At 37.6% G+C, this 25,503-nt stretch overlaps 1 protein-coding gene and 1 long non-coding RNA gene across 2 annotated transcripts in view; one reads left to right on the top strand and one right to left on the bottom strand.

The window, feature by feature from the left end:
* The window catches only part of LOC101741117 (small conductance calcium-activated potassium channel protein), a 273,215-nt gene that overhangs the window by 139,836 nt on the left and 107,876 nt on the right, over positions 1–25,503 (bottom strand). Inside the window, exon 2 of the mRNA XM_062674710.1 lies at positions 16,671–17,427. Within this exon, the coding sequence (XP_062530694.1) occupies positions 16,671–17,417 (747 nt within the window). The 5' untranslated portion in view covers positions 17,418–17,427. The remainder of the gene's footprint in view (positions 1–16,670; positions 17,428–25,503) is intronic.
* LOC119630089 (uncharacterized) lies at positions 18,350–20,509 on the top strand. The gene is made up of 3 exons (XR_005245906.2): positions 18,350–18,506; positions 18,968–19,042; positions 20,311–20,509. It is a non-coding gene; the product is annotated as an uncharacterized LOC119630089 (long non-coding RNA).

The raw sequence follows: 25,503 nt of genomic DNA, 5'->3' as shown, positions 1-25,503 counted from the left end.
GTAGGGCTGCTTGCCCCGCCCACTGTGCATCCGGTGCACGCTAACTAACGGGAGGGACTGAGCGGTCAGATCCTCCTTTATGTAATCGATGTCTAACTCCTTAGGGACTCCGCGTATTACTACGCGGAGCTCGCGGTCCTCCTGAAGAGCATAGGTGTGAAAACCTATGTTCTCCTTTCGGAGGTATGAAGAGAGGGCCCTATGGTCGCCCGGCGTTGCGACCTTTATCTGGATCCCATGCGCGACGTTACGCGCATGGGTGTAATTAATTTTGTTGGCCTGAAGGGCCTGAGACACGCGATTCCACGCTGTCTTCTCTTGAAGTATCAGCGGGGGCGGGGCAGCTACTTTAGGAGCGGGCGCGGGCTTGGGACGCGGCGGCGGGGTTACGCGGCGAGCGGAGTCCGACTCCGGTGTCACGACTACCTGCGGGCGGGAGGCGGTCGCGGATTTAGTTTGCTTCGTCGTGGAGCTCCGGGACTCCACGGCGCGAGAACGCTTTTTACCGCGCGTTACGGTTTGGAACCCATCCGAGGTTCCAGGCTGAGGGCTTGACGCGGATTCGAAATCCATCTCCGATTCGGTATCGGAGCCTGAACTCGAAACGATCGAGGTCGCGACGGACGAAGCGCGCGATGACGTAAACGACGCGGGCGCGGGGGTGGGGGTTGCGTTAGGCGCTATGTGAGCCGCATCGTCGGAACGTGCGCTCGAACTTAACGCGGCGGCGGGGGGCGCGCGGCGTGCCTCCGAGGCACGGTTGAGAAACGCGGCGACGGACGCGGGGGGGGAGGGATTGCCACGAGAGGCCCTATATGCCTGATATTCGGCCCTAATTGTCGGGTACCTTTCCCGGAGGAACCCGACAAAATCCCTGTCACTGACACTATCACAGTCTTCTTTCATCTTCGGTCTTCTTGCCCAGGGGGGGCGACCCCGGGACTTTTGTTGAACTCGCCGAAAGGCGAGGCCCCGGATAGGATTTGTAACCCCCCTGTGCTGCAGGACAGCAAGGAGCAGGGGGGGGGAATGCCTATGCCGTGAAAACGGCAATCGGCGGGGAAAAGGAAAGGAACCCGCTCGGGCTGTATAGTGCTACAGCAGGCAGAATCGCGAGCGGGGGTCTAGTCTTGAAAAAGACTGTTGTTTTGGGAAGGGTTAGGAAATCGCTAGCCTGTGAGTGCCACAGGAAGCCTGATCGTAGCGATTGGTTGCCTTGAAAAAGACAGTTGGTATGAGGTGGGTATTCACGGTCACAACACTATCACGCACAAATGTGTATTCCGATGCGTAGGTCGCAAGCGACCAACGGATTGGAAGGCACGTTCACACACAACCGAGTCGTAAACGAGAATGTATTCACGGTCACTAAACTGTCGAGCACAACTGTGAATTCAGAGACGTAGCTCGCAAGCGGGCCACGGATCGGAAAGCACGTCCGCGCACGACCGAGTCGTGAGCGAGAATGGGACTCGGAAAAGTTTTTGGTGTATAAAACATCAGTGAGGGTGAACACATTAGTATCATTCTACATATTTTTTACAAAGAATTTTATCGTTGCTTAACCAGGTGTTAGGAAATTCGCAGCATATGTACTAACAAACGGACTTAAGGTTTAAGTTCCTGCGTCTTATATCCCTGACTTAATCCGGGCGGACGGGTTAATTTTGAGGTTACATTTAAGTAATGACGGCGTCAAGGTGAGAGCTTTCGTGTAACAATAATCGAGATATGGACGAAACATTCGTGTTTACACTTCCTGATGATTGAACGTTATTAAATTTATCTTGACCAAAGAACATGGCCATTTACCTTAATGTACAGAGCGATCATTCAAAAAATTTATATCACTTTTATTGTTTATAATGGATTTTAGTTGCATAAATATTATAATAATTTGGGTTACATGTTAGAAACGTGCCAAGTATTAGATAAAGGATCGCGTAATGTAACATATAATGTAACGTGCATCGCATGGCTTCGAAATTAAGAGAAGAGTTTTAAGGTAGATAACGAGCAAGATGTGTTCAATTTTTGTATTAGTTTAACAACTGAAACGTTTTAAACACTGCTAATTGTATCAGGCGTTAAATAATAACATAATATTGATTACCGTCTACCACCAGGTGGACCCTCCGGCTAACCGGAAAGACCCCGAACAAGAAAGAAACAATGAAGACCTTCAAATTACATCTTAAAGAAAAATCAGCTTTGCCTTACCAACGAAAGGTGGCTCTTCAAAATATGGCAGACATTATTTAATTCTTTAGTAAAGAAGGTGCTCCTATTTGTAATAAGACATGAATTTTTAAAAGCTCATCCGTGCATATGACAACGAAATGAAGAATAATAATAAAAAGTGAAAAAAAGATGAAAGTATTTGTTTTGAACAGCTGGTTCTCTTTCTTATGTCGCATCCATGTCACATCCATGTAACTTGGGAGCGTAGAGATAAAGTAACAAGAATAATTGGCAAAGTTGAAATACGAGATGCAGTTGTTAATGGAGTCCTAGTTTCGAGACATATTAAATACAGAGGAAGCGGTTTCCGTGAGTCGAAAAAGGAACAGGAAACGCTTTTAACAATACTTTTGGTTGGGTAACAAAGAAAGCTTATGGATTATATATAAATATTATATTATACATTTAAATAGGTGTGTCAAAATAATGATAATAATGAGAGCATAGCTAAAATAGCCCCTTAGACTGCAAGCGATTAAGTAAGGAAAATTAAAACTGGGATGATCCACACACTATGAGAAAAACGATTGACAAAATGAAGAATGAGCACTGATGTATAGAGTGAAGTATCTATATATTAATACGTGAAGCAAAAACTTTGTATCTTTTTTTACGAAAATTGCGCGGACAGAGGAGCATGAAATTTTCCACACTTATAGAGAATATAGAGAAGAAGTGCACAATGCTAATATTTTTTTTAAATAATGCATAAAATATACATTATATCAATAAAGAAAACATTACACACACTACATACCATGTATTTGACGCACACACGAATGCATACTATTTATTGTCAAACTTTTGTTCTTGACGTCTGTTGTCAAATTGAGAATAGATTAAATATTGTTTGTCTTTATTAATATTTTTTTATAGAGTAGCCCTGGCGAAATTTGTGATTATAGAAGTATAAAATACAATCATAATAGTGTACAAACTTACAATTCCAATTAATTATAGTCGAATTTCGACTACTGCGGGACCTCTAGTACTAAGAACAATCTATAAATTTCCGAATAGTAAAACAGATAATTATGTTTAACAGAAATACACTTAAGCAGTGTAAAAATAGAGTATATACTCGCAAGTGGCTTTTATTATTTATACCATCGTGGGGTGGGGAGCAGTAAAAAATTCAGTATTTGTAGAGCCCGCCGTTTGAACGACAGGCACTATTAAAAGTCTACTTATTTAAAAAAGTGTATAAGTAAGCTCGACTTCATTTAATCATAGATGGTGATGTTTATGAAAAAAAATCGTATATCCATTAAAACAAACATACACACAGCTACGAAAAAAAAAAACTAAAAAAAACATAAAAAGAAATTAAAAACCGAACAGTGTTGTCTATTGTTAAAATTTAATCATATTACCTATTATAGCTACCTATTAGCTACGTGTATTTTCAATAGTTCACTTATTTTGTAAACTTATTTCGTCTAGACAGACTAATAAAAACGATCTCAACACTATCACGATTGTCGCCCGTGCTGCGAATAAGGTACACGACCTTTTCGGCTGTGAAATATCAAAACCCAGTATCTGCATAAAACTAAATTTTACAGGAGAGCCGAAAAACAATTTCATATCTTTGACAGCGTGCCGTTTCAATAATATTAGTCGTACCTTCTTGAGAGTGATTGCAAAATTTGAGGTGCATAACAGGCTTTATAAAAAAGTAGATTTCATGCGTCTATCACAAAAGATGTGCGTAGAGGAGCAGTTACTAATAAAAAGATTGTTTTCTTAGATCAAACTTTTTGAGTGTGACAATTTCAAAACCTAGTAAGATCACTTGCTTTGTTTTCATCTAATTCTAAAATATAATGAGTGGGGATAAACGCAAATTAATAGACTTAGTAAGATCACTTGCTTTGTTTTCATTTAGGTCTGAATTTACTGAGTAGGAACTAAATGCAATTTTTTAAACATAGTAAGAAAAAACAGAATAAAACAACATAAATATGGGCAGAAATAAGCAGTTTTAATGAAAAAGAAAAAAAAAACACATAATCGGAAACCAAACACTATTTGTTCACAGTAAAAAATCAAAAAATAATCACTCAAAATATTTGAAAACAGTCAAATAAAAATAAATTATTCGGTTATTAATATTTGTCCACTAGAAACTAAATTAACTGGATTATTATTAATCGGTACACTTTGCCAAGACTTCTTCTCCAAAACTTCTTTAAGCTAAATAAAGTTGTTACTATGCCTTCCTTTTTACTTTCGTTAATGCCTCTTGGAATATTTTTTAAGGTTGGCATGATCAAGAGATTGTGTTTTTAATAAGAGAATTCAACTCGGAATACGGAGATTAAAAATCATTCAAAACATATTACGGCACCCATTTACAAATATTATTTCAACCAAAGAACTAAGCAAAAAATTATTAATGGGAACAAGGTCATCATTGCGTCGCGGTATGCGTTTCTTTTTTACCCACTCATACGATTTTTCGAATTCGATAACTTCAATATGCGATTTGCAACCCAAAATTACATTCTTATAGTCTTCAAAATCGTACACAGCATCTTTTGTTTTTAATCTGCCTCTCCATATTGCCATGAACTCCATCAGCGACATGCTTGTGTGATCTTTAGTTAGGTAGGTATTACAAAGTCCAACTTTTTAAATTGAAAAACCCAGAGATTATTATAGTAACAAGTGATGTAAAGAGGATCCAATTTTTATTTTGAGCTCTGCAATTATCACACCACAATATCAAATGATTAAAATCTCTTTCTTTTTCGATCATTGCTGCAATTGCATTAACAATGTCATGAGCATCTCGTCCAGAACAGGCTTCATGCCATAGAATACAAATATTATTAACATTCGTTTTCTTTCTGATTGGTGCAAATGTCAAGTTGAAAGTTATCATTCTACTCAAGAAAAACGATTCTTTGACTTTAGGCATGTCGGGTAACAACATAACTTTTTGTAAATCCATCGAATAGTATCTCACAGAGGAAGTATTTTCTAGGGAGGCATCTTCTTGATACTTTTGTATTGCTTTACTTGCTCTAGCTTTGTGATCCCCGTATGCAGTTTTAACATCCTCTGGAATATTTGCACCTTCATTTACTTTATGTGTCGTAGTAGGTTGCAATTTTGGAAAACAAAAAACCTTGACAATAATAAAACACACTGAAGCGTACTTACATTTCACCATGTTGTTCTTTTAAAGCATTCAAGATCAATTTCGACCTATAAAACTGATTTTTACTCATTTTATAGACAAAAACACGAACAACGTGCAACGATTTTCTCACTTACTAAAGTTTCGCGGGAGTTTTGACGTTTATTTCAACCATTTCATTGCCTTAGTATCTGCATGAACCATTTTAAATCCAAGTAACTACAAGCACTTATTAGGTTTTTAAAATGGTTGATGTTATATACTATGTTCTAATCTTGTAATTTTTGCATTTTGAAAACCTTTACTGTAGATACTAGGTTTCCGACTTTGTGTAACTTCGTTTTTTACAAATTTTTGGGGGTTTTTGCTATCCTAATATGTGGAGAATGGTCTACAAGGTCGAAAAATGCAAAAACACACTTTTTTTTAAATTTGTCAGATACTAGGTTTTGAAATTGGACAGCCGTTTTGGGTTTGTCACATCAAGTTTTATCCAGTTTATCCAGATTTCTAATGCCAACAAATTTACATTTAGAAGCTAGTGTTTGTTTGTTCTCTTCCACAGATTTAACCAAGCTTTAAAAAGAAACAAGAGTCGAGAACAGAAAGATATCTCACCCTTTCAAGTTATTGTCACGTAAAAATCCAATGAATCTGTATAGAGCATTATTAATATTAACATATTCGGACTAAAAAGCCAAAAGTACTACTATTTTTATGTGCAAAACGTACATAAGGAAACACGTTGTCACAATAAAGATACAACATTTTAATTATAACTAAAATATATACTAATATTATAAATCTGAAGAGTTTGTTTGAACTCGCTAATCTCACGAACTACTGGTCCGATTTGAATTGATTTGGTTGATTGATTTCAGTGTCAGATAGCTCATTTATTGAGGAAGGCTATAAGCTATATAACATCATGTTAAGACCAATACAAGCGGAGCACCAATAAAGAGTGTTTCAAAATCGGGGTATTTTCCCTTTTGAGAGTTTCCACTGTGTGCGCTGTGGAAACTGCTAAAGTTTCGCTAAAATAATGTATGACAGAATTGTTCTCTTTAAAAAAAGTCCGCGGCAGCATATCTCTGTATTTTAAGGTTGACTCACTATAACCTTTTTTATGGTAATCAAATTTGTTCTAAAATAAACCATTATTTGTGAAGGTGTTTTTAGATTAGAAGTTATCGCAGTTTTAAAATAACATCGCAGCAAAATAATGATCAGGCGCGTAATATTTATGTACAAGGCGCCGGCCGGCTGGTGCGCGGCGGCACAGAATAAGGAGAATAACAAGAAACATCCAAAAATCATTTCAGGATCTCTAATTTTCAAAATCAATAATTTTATTATTTAATGTAAATAAATACATTTTTATGGCTATTTCTTAATTTCCTGTTGCTTCTTAAATTAAAATAAGTTTTATTTTATTTCTTGAACTATGTTGTTATTTATTGAATTTCAATGTAAATTGTATCTAGTTGTATAAACCAAAAGTAAAGAAGAAAAAAAACACCAGTCATGTAAATCGGTTTGAAACATGCGATGGTCGTTTATTTGTGTTAAAACCATTGCCTCAAGCCCTTCCATATGGCACAATTTGTAAAAAACCTATTAACTGTTACATTTTACTTCTTGATCTTCAAATTTCCCTGTAAGATACCGGTAGTCAGAGTACGCCACTACGGCTGGTTCTATGGCTTATGCTCAATGGATTTCATCCATTATCGGGTTATCAGCTCCGCTTGTGGAAAGTATGTTCGCACTGAAGATAATTCTCCGAACTACTAACCAATGATGAATAATTCTCCATAATTCTAGTCAAGTCAAGGGGTCGTCGTACCCCCTTCCGGGGGCACGGCATGGGCCTCGGGGCTAAGCTCTATACGCGAGCTTGAGCTCCCTACTCCAATAATTCTGGTGACCACTCTCTAAAATTACTCACTAAGCCTTACTCACTAAAGCGTCCGTTTTGTAATTCTTATCCAACGGTACCAATACAAACAGTCCTACTATTCCCAAGGAATATATTTTGGAAGATGGACATAAAAATCTTGGTTCAATCAAATTAGAATTTATAATCGCACATTGTTTACCTATTTTTTTATGAAACTAAGGTAGATGAGACAACTTCCCATATAGACTGGCTTCCAAAATTCATAGATATACAACATGAAAACTGTCTCAATTTTATTGTAAAAGCTGTCCTATCCTTCAAGCTGTTGTTCATTTTTCGCAAATATTGATATGATAGTTATATTTTCCAGAACATCCTACTACGATATGAACTTAATATGACCCACAAGACGCCCGTGTCAATCTCATTTATGATGTAACAATCCGTCCGTTACAAATTGTGTAACAGTAAATCAATAACCACGAAGGCAAATAAGGATATCGCGTGTCACACTTCATCATCAATTTATGTGGTAGTTACTTCTAAAAGACCATCGGTCATTTTTAAATTGTTTATGGATCCGGCTTACGAAATTGGAGCATTTAAGTCGGCTATATTTTATGAGGTTGTACAAAATGAGTAAAAATAACACTTTACATAATTAACACAACTAACAAACGTATATATGATCAAAAAATTGGTTTATGGTACCCAGTTGCATGCGTCAGGGTTTTTTTTTTTTTTATTGCTTAAATGGGTGGACGAGCTCACAGCCCACCTGGTGTTAAGTGGTTACTGGAGCCCATAGACACCTACAACGTAAATGCGCCACCCACCTTGAGATACAAGTTCTAAGGTCTCAAGTATAGTTACAACGGCTGCCCCACCCTTCAAACCGAAACGCATTACTGCTTCACGGCCGAAATAGGCAGGGTGGTGGTACCCACCCGCGCGGACTCACAAGAGGTCCTACCACCAGTAAAATTCGAAAAATGAAACCGTCACTAATACTCGTAGTCATTAGACATAGTTCTTCATTCAAACTTATATCGTCACTTTGCCAATTAATGCATGTCAAAATTTCAATATCAATTCGTCATTCGAATAGATATAAGTTTTACAGCGTAAAAAGTAATTCATTTTTTCTGTCGCATAAGTATCAAGTTTTTACGTTAAATGAAATTGTACTAACATATTCTATTTCCCCGTACTCCAGAGGCCATTATAGTTATTGAATCTCATAAATTCCATTAGCCTGTCAAAACCAGTGCGTCTCCAATATTAATGGAGATCAAATAGGGAAAATAAACCACTTCGGATTTAGTCATCTGATTTAAATCGGGTTAACTTGTGATAACTATGTAGTCGTTATTATTATTATCATTATTAGGGCACTAGTCGGTTATGAATTAAACAAAAAATAGATTCATTTACAAATGAAAATGGATTCATTATCAGTATTTTTCTGTTACAAAAGAGAAAATAATCTTATTCCTCCATTGAATTCTTAGTGCTATATAAGGAGCCAATATTTTTTAGTTAATCAGATAAATGAGTACTCAGTCTCCTTTTTATTGCTGAAACCGATGCTTTCAAAGCATCTCAATCAGCGTAGTATTGTAGTATACAAGCAAATAATTGTATATTCCAAAAGTAGACGTGTATACAAACAGTGATAGAAAGTTAGAAGAAAATTGGGGCAATATCGATTCAATAAATACATGTCGTAGTGCTAAAGATCCCTTAAGGAAAAACGTTGACTGATAATAATAAACAGTGTATGAACGCAAAGATTCAAAGATATCGCCCCAAGTCCTGCACCTATGATGAATCTAGACATGATCATTTATAGTACCTACAACTGAACAAAACAAAGCCTATAGTATAAGTCCTAAGGTCTGACCAGTGACAAAAGACCGCAATGTAATTAAAATTACCTTCACAAAATCTCCTAAAATATTTTCATCTATAAAACTAATTAGCTTAACCACAAGCGTTCCAACCGAATACATTAAATCGATCATTACATCAAATGAGGATCAGATTGCATTAGTTCAATGTAATGGAATGTATTGTGAGACCGCATCCGGGGCATAATTTATATGACAAGGCTCACAGGAGGCCTATTGTAACGAATTGGAACTATGCCATTGGCTATCAGTGGTTACGGCATGTGGGCACACTGTAGCATTGGATATTTTATATTAAGAGAATTGAAAATATTTTCTCTGAGATTAGGAGTAGCCGTGTTCGTCGAAGAGTTCGTCCTGAAACCTAAGCCATGTATTGGCCCGCTAAGTTTTGAGTTTCTTGCGAAACCTTCTTAGTTGGTCACGATTCCGATCTAGTAATAGATGCATACACAAAGCACCATTGAACTGTTAGATCTTCTTAGGATACGCTCGGGCAGCTGTTAACAAATTTCACTCCTCCTGCATGAGCTCGTGCTTGCACACCTTTCCTGGCGCAACTGGAAAGCCTTGTGGCCAAAAGTTATCCCTCACTTCCAAAAAAAAGCGTTGATTTTCTCAAAAAATATTTCGTTTTTTTAATTATTATAAATTTTACATAAATAAATATAAAGTAATAAATTTGTAATTCAATTATTCACAATGAAAAATATGGTTATTTTTTTTAAAACCGATCATTGACCTCATCGAAGCGTGTAAAATGATGAAATTGGAAATTTTATGATCCCAAAGGATATCCTAAGATGCACGGACGGAAATAAAAAATGTTAAACTTAAGTTTTCCTGTATACCAATAAGACTACAAATCTTAAATGGCTGGCTCTTATAGTGTGCTCTAGGGAACCATATCTAGAGCTCCATCTGACGTTTTAGAACGTTAATCTGAACAAAGCAGTCTGAGACCAGTCTCTTAGAGACTGACTGTTTTCATAATAAGATAAAGACTATTTAGATTGTATAACATATTTATGTGTTTATTTTACGATACATTTTCGTACTCTATTGTAGATAGTTGTCTAAAATGTACATAAGCTTAATATACTTAACATAAAATTTCATATTTGTTGAATATATCTCGGAAACATTTGTATTTTACTATCCAAAAATTTCTCCTCTATAGACTTTCGTTACGCTGTAAAAAAAATGTACCTACTCACATAAAATATATGTTTTATAGCCTTAATTTTATTGCTTAGACTTAGAAAAATTCTGAGCGTTCAATGTCTTTTTATCACTTGTTGCAATTTCTACGAAAATTCTAGCAAGGTCCGATTGCAAAGCGATCGGACCATAACTGTCATTGACCACAAAAGCTAAGTTGAGGATATTACCTCTCCTTTTATAGAGGGAACACAAATAAAACTGCATATATGTATATATAAATCATTTATATGCGTCACATGATTAAGTTAGTTAGCAAGTAAACGGTGTGCAACTAATTGTAACTCAAACTTTATTATCAATTTCAATGGACTTGAAGTCGACTGTCAATGCAAAAAATATAGCGTGTAGTGATAATACTCCAAAGATATATATGTACGCTTATTAATCAGGCCATATGTGATAACAATCAGTTCAGTATCGTCATTAAATGGATTAAAAAAAAGTTGGAATAACTTACATTAGTTCTGACCTTTAGCATAGAAAAAGTAATGAATCTAGATATTGTTAATTATTTTCATCATCATATTGTTTTGTTTTTAAACAAGCATAACATATTATTATGAAGGTAGAAAAAAAAGTGATATTTTCATCATTTTGGTATTTGAAAATCTAAATTTTAGTCAAAATTTTTAATAAAAATAAATTGCAAATCATAGAAGTGACAATGTAAATATAAGTTTGCGGCATAAATAATCAGAATTCCATTAATGTAACACGTCCTTTCGTTGTAGAAGTAATTTTTAAATACTTTTCAGGTGATCGAGCTTACGGGCTATTTTGTGTGTTTTATATTAACTTCGTAGACAGATGAGCATACAACCCACCAGATGGTATCGTCAAAAATGCCAGGAGTAAGCCACTGCCCACCCTGCAAAAGTCTAGACATATTATTATCATACCGGCTAGGAGCTCATAGACATCACATCGTAAGCCTGATTAAAAAACATAATTGCTACAATAAAAAACAATTGGAATTATAATACTTATTTATGCAATTTTATGAATATATAACCTTCTATTAAGTACAAATTATCAAACATTTATTGGGATTGTTCAGTGCTATGTGCAGATTATGTTTTTATCAACCAACCTTGAATTTCGTTCTCAAGCTTTTGATTAATATTTAAGGGATCTATTTGTTTCCATAACTTAAGAATTTATATTAAAATATTCTTCTGAATCACTTTTTTTTACGTAAACTATAATTTTGGTTTACACACTAAAAAGTACGTTCCCAATTAACTTAGACAATTCTATCTCTCATCAACCGAATGATCATTGTTCTATACTCTTCGTATATACTGTGTTACTTATAATATTTTGTATACAAGTTTAACAATATTTGCTATGTACACGTGCATTACTATAATTCTCATGATGTATTTGTTATTTTAGCTGTTCTACACACACTCATCACTTTTAATTATTATTCTCATAATCCTCTCGCAGGTCTGCTGGAAGAGATTTCTTAAAGAAATAAGAAGTGCCTTTGTACATAATTATCCTATTACTCTGTACTATGTCCTCTTTTTTGTATGTACATAAATAAATAAATAAATTAAAAATTGACTTGAAATGTTGTCCGTGATTTTCTGCTTCAAAGCAAACCGATTACGAAAGCTACAACTATTTGAGATCATAATGCGAAACGTTCAGTTTTCGTATTATTTGTAACAATTGGATTGGAAATTTACCGAGGTTGGATTTATGTGTAGCCATGTACAGTGGTTTTCATTTTAACTGAATTATTCACCAAGCATTACGAAAATCTCCTCTAAAGTTTCGCAATGTATTTTAATGCTTTTTGAACAGGATAACAAATGAGTATCATAAGCGTTGCAGTTTCAAGTTCATTCGAACAAATTAAAAAAAAATTGATGAATCCTTAAAGTTAATATGTTTAAAAAAATTAAGTGACAGTGAGATGTAAATTAAAAAGCAGTCATTTCTTTAATTTTGATATCCAGAATTTATATGCGGTGTTTAGGTTCATAGAATAGTTACATGCTAAGAGTAATTTCTTTATAGCTTGAAGAGATAACCTTTTCTTGAATTGACGAGTGAACGAGCTCACGGCCCACCTAGCGTTAAGTGTTTATTAAAATCCATAGACACCTTTTGAATGGTATTACCGCTATGAAGACATGTAACTGTCATTATAATGTAAAACGGCTATGTTTAGATTTATAGTAGGGCACAGGATCATCCTCCATTATACTGTCGTTATTTGTATGAAAAACATCAATTTCTTTAAACCATTCAAGCATCAATGGGCTTACATGGTACTATGACGGAAGCTGTCTCTAGAGTACCAACCGGTCATCGTTCTCGTCGAACCCGTCGCTTGTGACGAAGGATTCGGCGAGTAAATTAATCCACCGACACAGCCTACTGAGGTTCTCGCTGAATCTTCTATGTGGGTCGCGATCCCGATCCAGTGGTAGATTCTGCGAAGCACGGCCCTTGCTAGGGTTCGTGTTAGCAACATCGACAGGCTTAAGCCCCGTGAGCTCATCTACTAGTTAAGGTTACGCTGATATGATCTCTCTAGACCATCAGCTGATGTAGGTTAAAAAAAAAGTATCAAAAAGAAGATTGTCAAGTATTATCAGAATCGAACGAATAGCTCAGGAACAAGGACAAGCATATCTACAAATATACAAAAATTAATTTTAAATTATGTAAATTGTATAGCTTGATTGAATATGATAGGTATATACTCGTATATAGAAAGTTAATATTGTGTCTAATGGCTGGTGTGTTAGGAATACGAATGAAAAACAAATTCATCACCAGCCAAGTTCAACAATTATTTTTATGAAATCTAATTGAAATTATTCTAAATACATGTAATCAGTATGGACAAGTCGGACACGCCTAGTGTGAAACGTTGTACTGTATAATGCATAATTTTGAATTAAAATGCACAACGTCGTTCGTTATATCCTTAACTAACGTTGAACAGAAAAAAACACAACAGAAGCACTCGAAAATAGAACCTTGATTTTTTCTTTCTTATATGCTTTATTTTAATTTTAAAAAATCAGTTACCTAGTCTTACTTAATTAAAGAATCAATTCTCTATATAAAAAAAAAAGTTATTTTTACTGCTTATTTTTTTTTTATTGCTTAAGTGGGTGGACGAGGTCACAGCCCACCTGATGTTAAGTGGTTACTGGAGCCCATAGACATCTACAACGTAAAGGCGCCACCCACCTTGAGATATGTTCTAAGGTCTCAGTATAGTTACAACGGCTGCCCCACCCTTCAAACCAAAACGCATTACTGCTTCACGGCAGAAATAGGCAAGGCGGTGGTACCTACCCGTGCGGAGTCACAAGAGGTCCTACCACCAGTAATTACGCAAATTGTAATTTTGCGGGTTTGATTTTTATTACACGATGTTATATTCCTTCACCGTAGAAGTCAATCGTGAACATTTGTTAAGTACGTATTTCATTAGAAAAATTGGTACCCGCCTGCGGGATTCCAACATCGGTGCATCGCTAGATACGAATGCACCAAAATACGTGCGTGCAAAATAGTCTTTTTTAAGTAACAATCAGTACGTAAATACAAAGTGTAATTCTGCCTTCGCAAGGACAAAATTAATTGCTGGCACCTTTTGCGATTTTTACGACAACAAATGTACTTATTATTTCGAATGTTTTTCATTAAAATTTCAAATTTAGAAGTTTTTTTTTTCAATTGTGTCCATAATCACACTAGACGTAAAACTGAAGTTTCCTGAAGTAAGAAGTCAAGTAACCAATAGGTGAACAATGACTGAATTTCTAATTGCAAAATACGAAAGTTTCACGGCAGAAACATGTGCGATGCTACACTAGTACAAGGCTTAGCGAGATTTTTCTTTTACGGTCTTTCTTCCGTGACTTGAAAGTCAAAAGTTTTCAATTGCGAATTCTACGAGCAAGATAAGTGAATGTATTCCGTCTTACCTAATAAAGTTATTTTCAGATGAAATTCTCTTAATTAGAAATATGTATAGTATGTAGGTCTATACTATCTACTGTGCCGAAATTGCTTTCATACATGTAGGTACACGTTATTTTGCCTTTTCCGTTCATTTCCACTATGATAATTTTTGATTAATTATTACTTTTTTAATTATTTTTTTAATAACATATTTTAATATCCCAAAAATGATCGCATTGATAAATAAATGTAAATATTAAGATATATCTATAAAACATTCAAATCAATTACGGCTTGAAATATTAAAAATTAAATTTTAGTACACATTTATTTTAGAATTCCTAAACATCAGGTTTCTAATGAACATGAATCAAAAAGGATTAACGTCCGCCCGTATTCAAATAGGGTTAGTCAGCGTTCTGAAATCTGTTTGAGCATGTTTCCGTCCAATTCGCTTCACTTAAACAATTATACAATCCGGTTGTCTGGTCTGGTGCCAAACAGCGCACTATAATATTAAGCAAATTATCCACTACAAGTAACATATTTAAAGGCACCAAACATTGACCGTGACCTCGCTGATGGTCTCATGAAAATTCAAGAAGAAATTTTGTTATCATAAAATTCATGAAAAGTGAAATAAGCAAAAGTTCTCATACACCTCGGCAGAGGAGGTATTATAATATCGACGGGCTTGTTGACTTCATGAATATATCCATATTGAACGTCATAGCTAATCAAAATGTACTACTACCTCAAAATTTTCAACATCGAACATCATTTAGGAACTATGCGCTTTCTCTAGAAAAAATACACTTTATTTATTCACACATCAACCTGTTCTAGTCTATAAAAGCGATATCGGTGCAATCTAATTATTCATTTCTCTAAAGTGCATAGCATTGCGTTGTTTCCATCAAATGCGAGTGAACGGATATCTAAATGATAGTGTAGGTGCTGTGTATTTTACTTGAGTAATAGGCTCCCGAAGCAATGAATAATTTTATTGGTGTTCGAAATTTCTTTGATGACTTATGATGTAAAGGTAAACAAACAGACCTTCGAACTATAATTGCATCAACAATGCCAGCATTATCGATGTTTTGGAGCTCCGGAACTGTTTCTTTGAGCAGAGTGATTTACAGGAAACTATTCGCATTGTGAAAAGCTTTTTTCGTGCCAAGGAAAATGTCGGGGTCGTGGGTGGAGAGGCTAACAGTGTTCATTAGACGAAGCTATGGGGACGACACATTCGCCAACTAAAATGACTCTGATAAACAATTCACAGGTAACCGAACGACTGTACAACCTAATCTAAGGATGAAGCCAACAACTATATTCTATTCAGTTCTCGCAGGTTTACAAACTCATCATGCATCGCTGCCAATCTATTTCGAAGCTTACGCTGTTGTGTCTAGATTCGAAACTCCTAAATTAGTATTGTTTCGTGATATCGTATAGGCCTTTGTGTGTGATCAGGGTAAAGAGAAGGTGTATTGTGGAGATTGTACAGTCGCCGATGTGGGATTGCCGGTGCATAATCGAACAGAAGCCCACCGTTTTAACGTAGGTAACAGTATCTCCTGTGGCTTCAGTGAACGCCCGTCTCAGTCGGGCTCGACGAGTCTGCGACAGGGTTTGCGGACAGAGGAGCAGCCCCTGCAGGTTAAAAACAGAAATCAAATCAAATTTCTATCATTTGATTTGATTGAAAGGGAAGACCTGTCTCAAGACCCCTACACAGCACTTACACACCAAATCCAATTTTGCGTATTGAGGAAAATTTGACAAACCATCATTCAATAGTCCGGTATATGGTTCGGGTGAATGTCTGTGTTTATATTGTTATATGTTATCATGAATAGCTTATTTGTGTGTTATATAAAATTTACAATGCTGCATTTGTAATAACATCGACCATACAAAATTATCTAAACGAAAACTAAATCATCAGCTTTTCTAAATAACACTTTTTCTATGCACAATTAACAAATAAACATTAATTTACATTATACACATATTTAACAAGAATACGATCAATAATTCAAAGCTTTATATTAGTTTAACAAAATCGTCAAACACATCTACTGTAATATTGTGCGTGCTTAAAAGCTATTTACACACATAGCTAAAACACGTGTCTACTTCAACATAAATTCATCCTTGTTGTCGTTTCATTAAAATTAAATGAAGCAAAAAAGTTTTTCGTTTATTTCTCTTTCGTTGAAAATTATCACGTACGGAGTACTTTTTTTTATGGGCAAACGGACTTTATTTGCGTATAGCGCCATCTGTTGAATAAAAAACGTACCTGTTTGAATGGTCGCATTCCTCCGTTGATCCGTAGAGAGTCAGCGGCGATGCCGGCAATTCCGTCGCCTGGTTCCCTTAGTTGTCGCAACGAGGCGCTAGGGTGGTGGTGGCTGTGGTGAGGACAGTGTGCCGCGCATGCGCTAGACTCCGGCTGCGAACTCTGTCGGATGATTCTCGCACTAGTTGTTGGTAGCAACAGCGCCGGGGGCTGTATAACAGGGCACGTACTGACCGCGTGGAGCGAACTACAGCCACACGGGTAGTGTAGTGCGGATCGTACACTCTCTCGGGACACAGATCGCGCTAGTTGTAACGCTGAAACCGGCGCCGTTGATTGTCTTCGTTCACAAACGCGACATCTAGAATGCGAGTGTGGAACTAATGTGCAGGCGGTCACTGAACCTCTGTGGGAGCAGCCGGCCATTGGCGATACTAAAGTCTGGGGTCTGTCTGCGTGCGGAACAGTATCGCGGCATTGCAATTCTATGTCTGGGACGCTTCTCGCTGTACCTTCTTCCATTCGTATGGACGTACCACTCTCTTCGCTGCCCGGCCCTCCTGACAGTTGAGGTCTTAAATGCGTTGTGCAGTCTTGTCTTTGTAGAACTGGTTTAACTGTTCTGTTTTCTGACGGAACTATGACGGTAACGGCGGGTCCGGCGACCAGAAGACTGGCCGTTTCATCGCTGCTCCCATATCCAGAATTCGTGATCGCTTCGGTGCTATCTATCGTTGGAGCCGACATGATGTTAAATCTGAAACAAAATAGTTTACATTTTGTTTAAAATAATCAGGGTCAGTACAGACTAAATAATCATTTTAGAAACTCTATATCTGTTTATTTCCTCACAGAAATATTGCTTTACTTAGGATTTAGGTTTTAAGATCAGTGCAATATGCACTAAATGCTAAAATCCTTATTACATGAAAATCTATTTTTATTACTGCATAGATTAGTGAGCAAACTCATCGTCAACCTGGTCTTAAGTGGTGACCGTTGTTCATAAACGCTGTAATTGAATACTGGCACCCTACTTGAGACATGAGGATTAAGTTTCTAAAGTGTAGTATAGCGTCTATATTACCTTTCAAACCCGAACTCATGACTGTTTTTCGACAGATGTAAGCAGGATTGGGATATTTACTCTTTTTTGGGCAGGTGCCGATCCTCTCACGAGGTACACGCACCTAGGGGGCGCGTGGTATATATGAGACTTGACAGGCTGCAGAAGTTGGAAACAGACCGCGGGCTTACGGTGTTTTAGGGCTCTACCCACAAAACGACTCCCCTTGCCCTGTCTCACCCAACGTCACTCAACTCAAACTCCTCCACTCAAACCCGGTCATAACCCGGACACAATAGAGAGTTCCCGCGGTCTACACTAAATGGTATCCATACAGGCTCATAATACGCCCCACCACTAATAAATGCCGATTGGTAATAGCAGTATGTTGAGTATAATACTCAGAGAAAGGTCTCGTCTTACGACACCCACGGAAAGACTTTGAGTGCTACTAGGTAGATATATAGAGCAACACAGTCAGATATATGATGAGTACCGCTTTGAAGGGTGAGAAGGACGGACTCTAATTTAAATATCCGCAATGTTAATATTTATGTTAATATTCGCTAGCTGTCATAGAACACAAGATATTTGATAGATTCCTGAATGTCGCTAACGACACTGTCAAATTAAAATATTAATTATGTTTCGATATTATTACAAGTTCCGAACAATTATATTAAGACCGTCGGTCTACCGAACAATTATTTAACCCGCTCGAGTGAAGATTCGTTTGCTTTATTTCCTCCAAAGTTCATAAATTATCAAACGTACATAGTTTTACCAAATATTACATAGCATGTAGCATTTAGCATGTAACCATTTTACAATTTTTTTACAATGTATCATTTTAAGGGTTTTTTGTTACTTATGATTTTGTTTTTGTATTTTACGTTGCTGTATTTCATTATTAATGCGGATGTCATACATATTTATATACCCAAATGCTCAACATATAGAATTAAAATGAGATGGGGTGGTATTTTTATCCCATTTTTATTAATTTGATAGTCATTAGAGACCCGAGTAGTAGTCAAGTAAGTAGCCCGAGTAAGTAGTCAAGGTTTTTCATCAATATTACATTGTCCCAATACATATTATATACCAAAGAATGTAACTTAGTGAACGTAACAATCATGAAGATTATTGAACAATATAACAGAATTATGTAAAAGGTCAAATACCTTTTCTAAAATTCATATGATACAAAATATTTCTGTCGTATCTGCAGGTACTATAATAAGATAGAATCTTAACGCGTCTTCCTCGTGGTCTGGAGGACTTATAATACATTATGGCTCAAGGGGTAAGTAAATTTATTATTCTTACCGTAATGTTGGTATCGGTAAAGGTGTATAAGGATTAGAATAGAAAACCGTTTATTTAGTTAACCGATATCAAGGGAGAAATTTCGGAGGTAAAAATGAAGTAAAGTAACACAACAAACAATTCACTTTTCCTTTTTAATCCATAAATTACTAGCATCAAGGCCTAAAGGATAAGCCAGTCAGTGGGCCACTTTTATAGCAAATACGTACTTAATACGTGTTCACGAACGATTTCCACATTGAAAGCACACGTGAGTATTGTGTAATAAAATAAAAATAAAAAAATACTATCAGTAATAATAATTTACAATTAATGCTTTTTAATAAATGAATGTATTCATAAATCAGTGAATCAATAAAGGAATAATATAAAATAATATCCTATAATAAAATCAACTAGGTTTGAAAAACACTGTATGAGCTGTTTCGGTTAAAACCGGACTTATACCTCAATTTGATAGCCTTAACTTAATTGTGTAATTTTGAACCCCTTTTTGATGTACACATACAAGTAGGTAAATTTTTCATAATTATACATTTATGCATCTCACTGCGATAAGAAGGACTAAAATTTATTTTGGTTTGGAAGATACACACATGAGAATGTTTTATCAGATGGCGAGTGACTACCGATGCCCGTGAATATCAATAATATTAGGGGTATAGCTGAGCTGTTTTCTACCACTAGTACTGTGTAAACAGATTGTTTTGAGAGATGATTTGGTCTTGAGCATTTTCTGGCAGTCTCTCGAGTCAGTTCTGAATCATCTGAGGGTCGGACATAGGCTGTTGAGTAACAAGGCCTTTAGTCGGTTCAACTCCATCATACTCACCCACCGCCCCCAACATGTAGGTGGAAATCCGGCGACTACTTCCATAACCTAATTTATCCAATCATATGGAACCGCAAAAAGTTTCGTTTTGATTAACATTAAATAAGGACCTACTTATAAATTTTTTGTTATATAAATCTCGATATTATTTGATAAATTTATTAATAATGAAAAAGACCATCAAAAAATTAAACAATTAAATATATGCATTTTAAGAACATATTCAAGTATCTTCGAAAGATTAAAAATTGTCTTTAAGTATGTTTATATAGATCTCAGAAATATTAAACATGCTTAGATGACAAACATACAATATTTTTCTCGTTCAAAAAGTAATCTTCTTGAGATAATCTTCAATCGCAGTCAGGAGTATGTTGCGAGAAAAAGGTTGAATTTTTCATTTTTCCTTTCAGTAAGAATAATGCTCACGAGATTAAAGCCTTCACGTGCGCCTTGGAGAATGCATCACCATAAACCACGGTGCCATATAAACTTTAGTTGTGTACCAAGAAAATATAGTTTTATATCTAAGTTGTCTTTTCTATAAAGATAAATATCTGAATATAGCATCTGAGCTGTATAAACTTAAGAACTGTTTCAATAAATGTCCAAAGAGAATCATCAGAAATACGTCAAAAGCCAAAGCTGTCTTAGAGCTGTGTTTCTTGATTCTTCTGATTTCGATTGGACTTACGTTCAAACAACTTATGACAGATGATCGAACAAACAGCCGGTTTGGCCTAGATGCGAAAATTGAAAGATTATTATTTGCTTTCTAAATTGAACAAGGAGAAAGATACATCATACCGGATGGCAAGAGCTGTGACAAGTACAAACTCATTAAAATATGTGGACTATCGATGTCACTAACTTGTAAAAACAATAAAATTTTTGATTACTTTTCAAGGAAAAATTACATATGCCATGCTATGGCAAGTACACGTCTGAAGAGAAAGGAACATATGGTCAACCTGGTGGCTAAATAGAGACATCCAAGCAAATCTTGGAGCCTTGAATATTGGGACGACTACTCACGGTTTGGTGAACCTATAATCCATCTACTATTAGGTGGTTACTACTATCATGTTTTTGATCGCAAGTGTAAAGATTCAATCTTTACACTTGCAATCCTTAATATCGATAACCTTAAACCGGAATATTCAAGGTCAAAAAGCCACTGCCAGCCCTACGATTTTATTCAAGTAATTTATGTACCTACAATGTGTTCACGAACGCGATTTATAAGTACAACAAGTACAACATCGTGCAATAAAACCCACCAAACGTATACCATAAACAAAATCTCGCTGTTCTTGGTACTTTCCGAAGACTCATTTACTCATCCGTAATTAATTGTTTAATTCATTTCGACGACCTGAGCCCGAAGTTCGTCGTGATTGTGTTATTTGAAGTAATTGAGTTCAAAGAGGCATAAAACAAGCGCACATCTCATTAAACACGATTTCAATTAAATATTTGCGAGGTTTTTCTACTGGGTTGGTTTAATTGAAAGTTAAATGGATGGTATGATTTTTTGCGATAAATCAGTATACTAATTCAATGCCTACCTATTATTAAGCGGTTACCGGAGCATATAGACATCACTCTCTTTGAATTTTTTTTTTGTCAGGAGGAAATCGCCGAACTTCCGCCCTTCACTGGGGATGGAGGGCGGGGCATGTCGGAGTCGAACTGGCTAAAACCTCTTGTCGCTCAACAACCAGCATCCAAACCTCGCATGAGACAGAGCTCATGAAAAGGTAAAGGGGGAAAGTGAAGCGCTTAGTGCGGAGCACATCTCTCCCATCACCCTCCCCCTCGGGACGCCGGACTGGCAGTCGTCGGCGCCACGACCACCAGCCCTCTCGGTCGACAGGCTGTCCAAAGCCCACCTAAGTGGCGCCGGTTAGAATGGTCACTTTGAATTAGTCTCGTTTTCCCTGGATTTTTTCATATTATCCTCGGGAATGATTTCCCAATCAAAGTTAGTTTTTATGTCCTTTCCCGTACCCCTGACAATATGCATAATCGGTTCAGAAATTAAGTCGTGAAGGCATAATAATCAAACAAACTCACATTCACATTTTAAATATTACTAGAGGTCCTGCAGTAGTCGAAATTCGACTATAATTAATTGGAATTGTACGTTTGTACACTATTATGATTGTATTTTATACTTCTATAATCACAAATTTCACCAAGACTACAATATAAAAAATAATAACAAAGACAAACCATATTCTATTCTCAATTTGACAACAGACGTCAAGAACAAAAGTTTGACAATAAATGCTATGCATGCGTGTGTGCGTCAAATACATGGTATGTAGTGTGTGTAATGTTTTCTTTATTGATTTAATGTATCTTTTATGCATTATTTTAAAAAAATATTAGCATTGTGCACTTCTTCTCTATATTCTCTATAAGTGTGGAAAATTTCATACTCCTCCGTCCGCGCAATTTTCTTAAAAAGGGATACAAAGTTTTTGCTTCACGTATTAATATATAGATAGTACTTATGACAGCTGCTGTCCCGCCCTTCAAAACAGAGTGCGTGAATCCCTTTACAGGTAAAATTAGAAGGGGTGGCTTGTACCAAGCCATGCGAAATTTTATTTCTTCTTGTTCGTGAATATCGTTCTTGAGCGTGTGCTAGGTATGAATTTCCTTAGAAATATATTGGACCTCGGTCTGTCGGATTGAAACTTCGGCATAGTTGTTCGACACGAGTACACTTACCCTATATTAAGTGTATGATCCTTCAAGCCACAACGGCTTCAATAAGACACATCAAACGACATATATGGTATTCCAATATCAAATAAAATAAATATGTTCCAAAAAGGTCAGGCGTGCAATAAATTACATAAGAGAAATAAATAAAAAGTATAAGTTATGTGTTTCCATGATAACATATCGTCCTGGACTATATAAATAATTTACGGTTTAGTAAACTAAACACTATATTATTTAGTAAGCTGAATATTTTAATTATAATAAAATATTAATGTAGTCGTAGCGTTATTAATTAATGTAATTATTTATTTAAATTATCAACTTATTAACGTAATCTACGAGTTTGGTATAATCTGTTAAATAATAAAAGATACATTCAGAATAAGATTAGTTTTGCTCACTCGCTATTTAATTATTTTTTTTAATTCTTGACATAAATATAAGCCTTTTACTCTCTGAATCTTGTACTGAATCATAACGAAGAAGGTGTTTCTTTGTTCGGAACGAATACATTAAGACTAATATGACGAATAACAATTTTTTAGGGCGTTTCATGTCATAATTTTCTTTTTCATTGTTAATATAATTACAGGCCTTTTACCGACTTTTACTGACCTAAGCTGACGTGTTTCCGGTGTTCGTTTTATAGAGCACTAAGATTGCCCACTGAGTTTCTCGTCGTATCTTCTCAGTACGTCGCGTTTCCGACCCGGTGGTAGATTCTGCAAAGCATAGCTCTTGCTAAGGTTCGTGTTAGCAACGTCGTCAGGTTTGAGCTCCGTGAGTTCACCTACTAGTTAAGGTTACGCTGAAATAGCCTCAAAGCTATCAGCAAAGGTAGAGGAAAAAAAAGATAAAATTAAGCTTTTAGAAGACGATAAATCTAATAAAAAGATAACTATCACTTGATATTTATGCCGAGACGTTTCTTTAAGTTACGTATTGAATTTTAGCAGGGGCTAAGCGATAAAAAAAAATTGCGCAATTGTTTTAATTTGTCACATATTAGATCTTATTTATTTAAAATGAGATCGGAAAACCGAGTCCACAAATGTGTTAGGCGGCATAAAATCTATCATAAGTACCAATAACCGTTTTACTACGCCACCATAAAAAGAATTATTATGATTCATAAAAGAGCACTATGAAAATAAAGTCCAGTTTATGGGCAGTGCTTTGACGTGTGTTACACGATATAATTAATACCAGTGGTCCCTCTGTAGTCGAAATTCGACTTTAATTAATTGAAATTATACGTTTGGATATTATTACGGTTCTATTGTCAAAGACTATTATACTTCTATAATCACAGATTTCGCCAAGACTAAACTATAGACAAATAATATTAAAGACAAACAATTGCCGCCGGGTACCGTCCCATCGTGTTGTTGGATGAGGTGGGCAAACTGCTGGAACGCATTCTGGCAGCCCGCATCATCCAGCATCTGATCGGGGTGGGACCCGATCTGTCGGCGGAGCAGTATGGCTTCCGAGAGGGCCGCTCAACGGTGGACGCGATCCTTCGCGTGCGGGCCCTCTCGGAGGAGGCCGTCTGTGGGGATGGGGTGGCCTTGGCGGTGTCGCTCGACATCGCCAATGCGTTTAACACCCTGCCCTGGTCCGTGATAGGGGGGGCGCTGGAAAGACACGGAGTGCCCCTCTACCTTCGCCGGCTGGTCGGCTCCTACTTGGAGGACAGATCGGTCACGTGTACCGGACACGGTGGGGTCGTACATCGGTTCCCGGTCGTACGCGGTGTTCCACAGGGGTCGGTACTCGGCCCTCTTTTGTGGAATATCGGGTATGACTGGGTGCTGAGGGGTGCCCTCCTCCCGGGCCTAAGCGTAATATGTTACGCAGACGACACGCTGGTCGTGGCCCGGGGAGGGAGCTTTGCTGAGTCTGCTCGTCTTGCCACCGCTGGGGTAGCGCATGTCGTCGGCAAAATCAGGAGATTGGGCCTCGACGTGGCGCTCAGTAAATCCGAGGCCATGTGGTTCCACAGGCCCCGGAGAGTGCCACATGTCGATGCCCATATCGTGGTTGGAGGCGTCCGGATCGGGGTCGGGGTGCAGTTAAAGTACCTCGGCCTCATTCTGGACAGTCGTTGGACCTTCCGTGCTCACTTTCAGCACCTGGTCCCTCGTTTGTTGGGGGTGGCCGGCGCGTTAAGCCGGCTTCTTCCCAACATCGGGGGGCCTGACCAGGTGACGCGCCGTCTCTATACGGGGGTGGTGCGGTCAATGGCCCTATACGGAGCACCCGTGTGGGGCCAGTCCCTGGCCGTGGGGGTAGCGAAGTTGCTGCAACGGCCGCAACGCACCATCGCGGTCAGGGTCATCCGTGGTTATCGCACCATCTCTTTTGAGGCGGCGTGTGTACTGGCTGGGACGCCGCCTTGGGTCCTGGAGGCGGAGGCGCTCGCCGCTGACTATCAGTGGCGGGCTAACCTTCGTGCCCGGGGCGTGGCGCGTCCCAGCCCCAGTGTGGTCAGAGCGCGGAGGGCCCAATCTCGGCGGTCCGTGCTGAAGTCATGGTCCAGGCGGCTGGCCGATCCTTCGGCTGGTCGTAGGACCGTCGAGGCGATTCGCCCGATTCTTGTGGATTGGGTGAATCGTGACAGAGGACGCCTCACTTTCCGGCTCACGCAGGTGCTCACTGGGCATGGTTGCTTCGGTGAGTTCCTGCACCGGATCGGAGCCGAGCCGACGGCAGAGTGTTACCATTGTGGTTGCGACTTGGACACGGCGGAGCACACGCTCGTTGCCTGCCCCGCATGGGAGGGGTGGCGCCGTGTCCTTGTCGCAAAAATAGGAAACGACTTGTCGTTGCCGAGTGTTGTGGCATCGATGCTCGGCAACGACGAGTCG

Source organism: Bombyx mori, chromosome 21 (genome assembly GCF_030269925.1).
Source record: "Bombyx mori chromosome 21, ASM3026992v2".
Taxonomy (NCBI): Eukaryota; Metazoa; Arthropoda; class Insecta; order Lepidoptera; family Bombycidae; genus Bombyx; species Bombyx mori.
The sequence above is the reverse complement of the archived record's forward strand: the minus strand, read 5'-3'. Positions and strand labels throughout refer to the sequence as shown.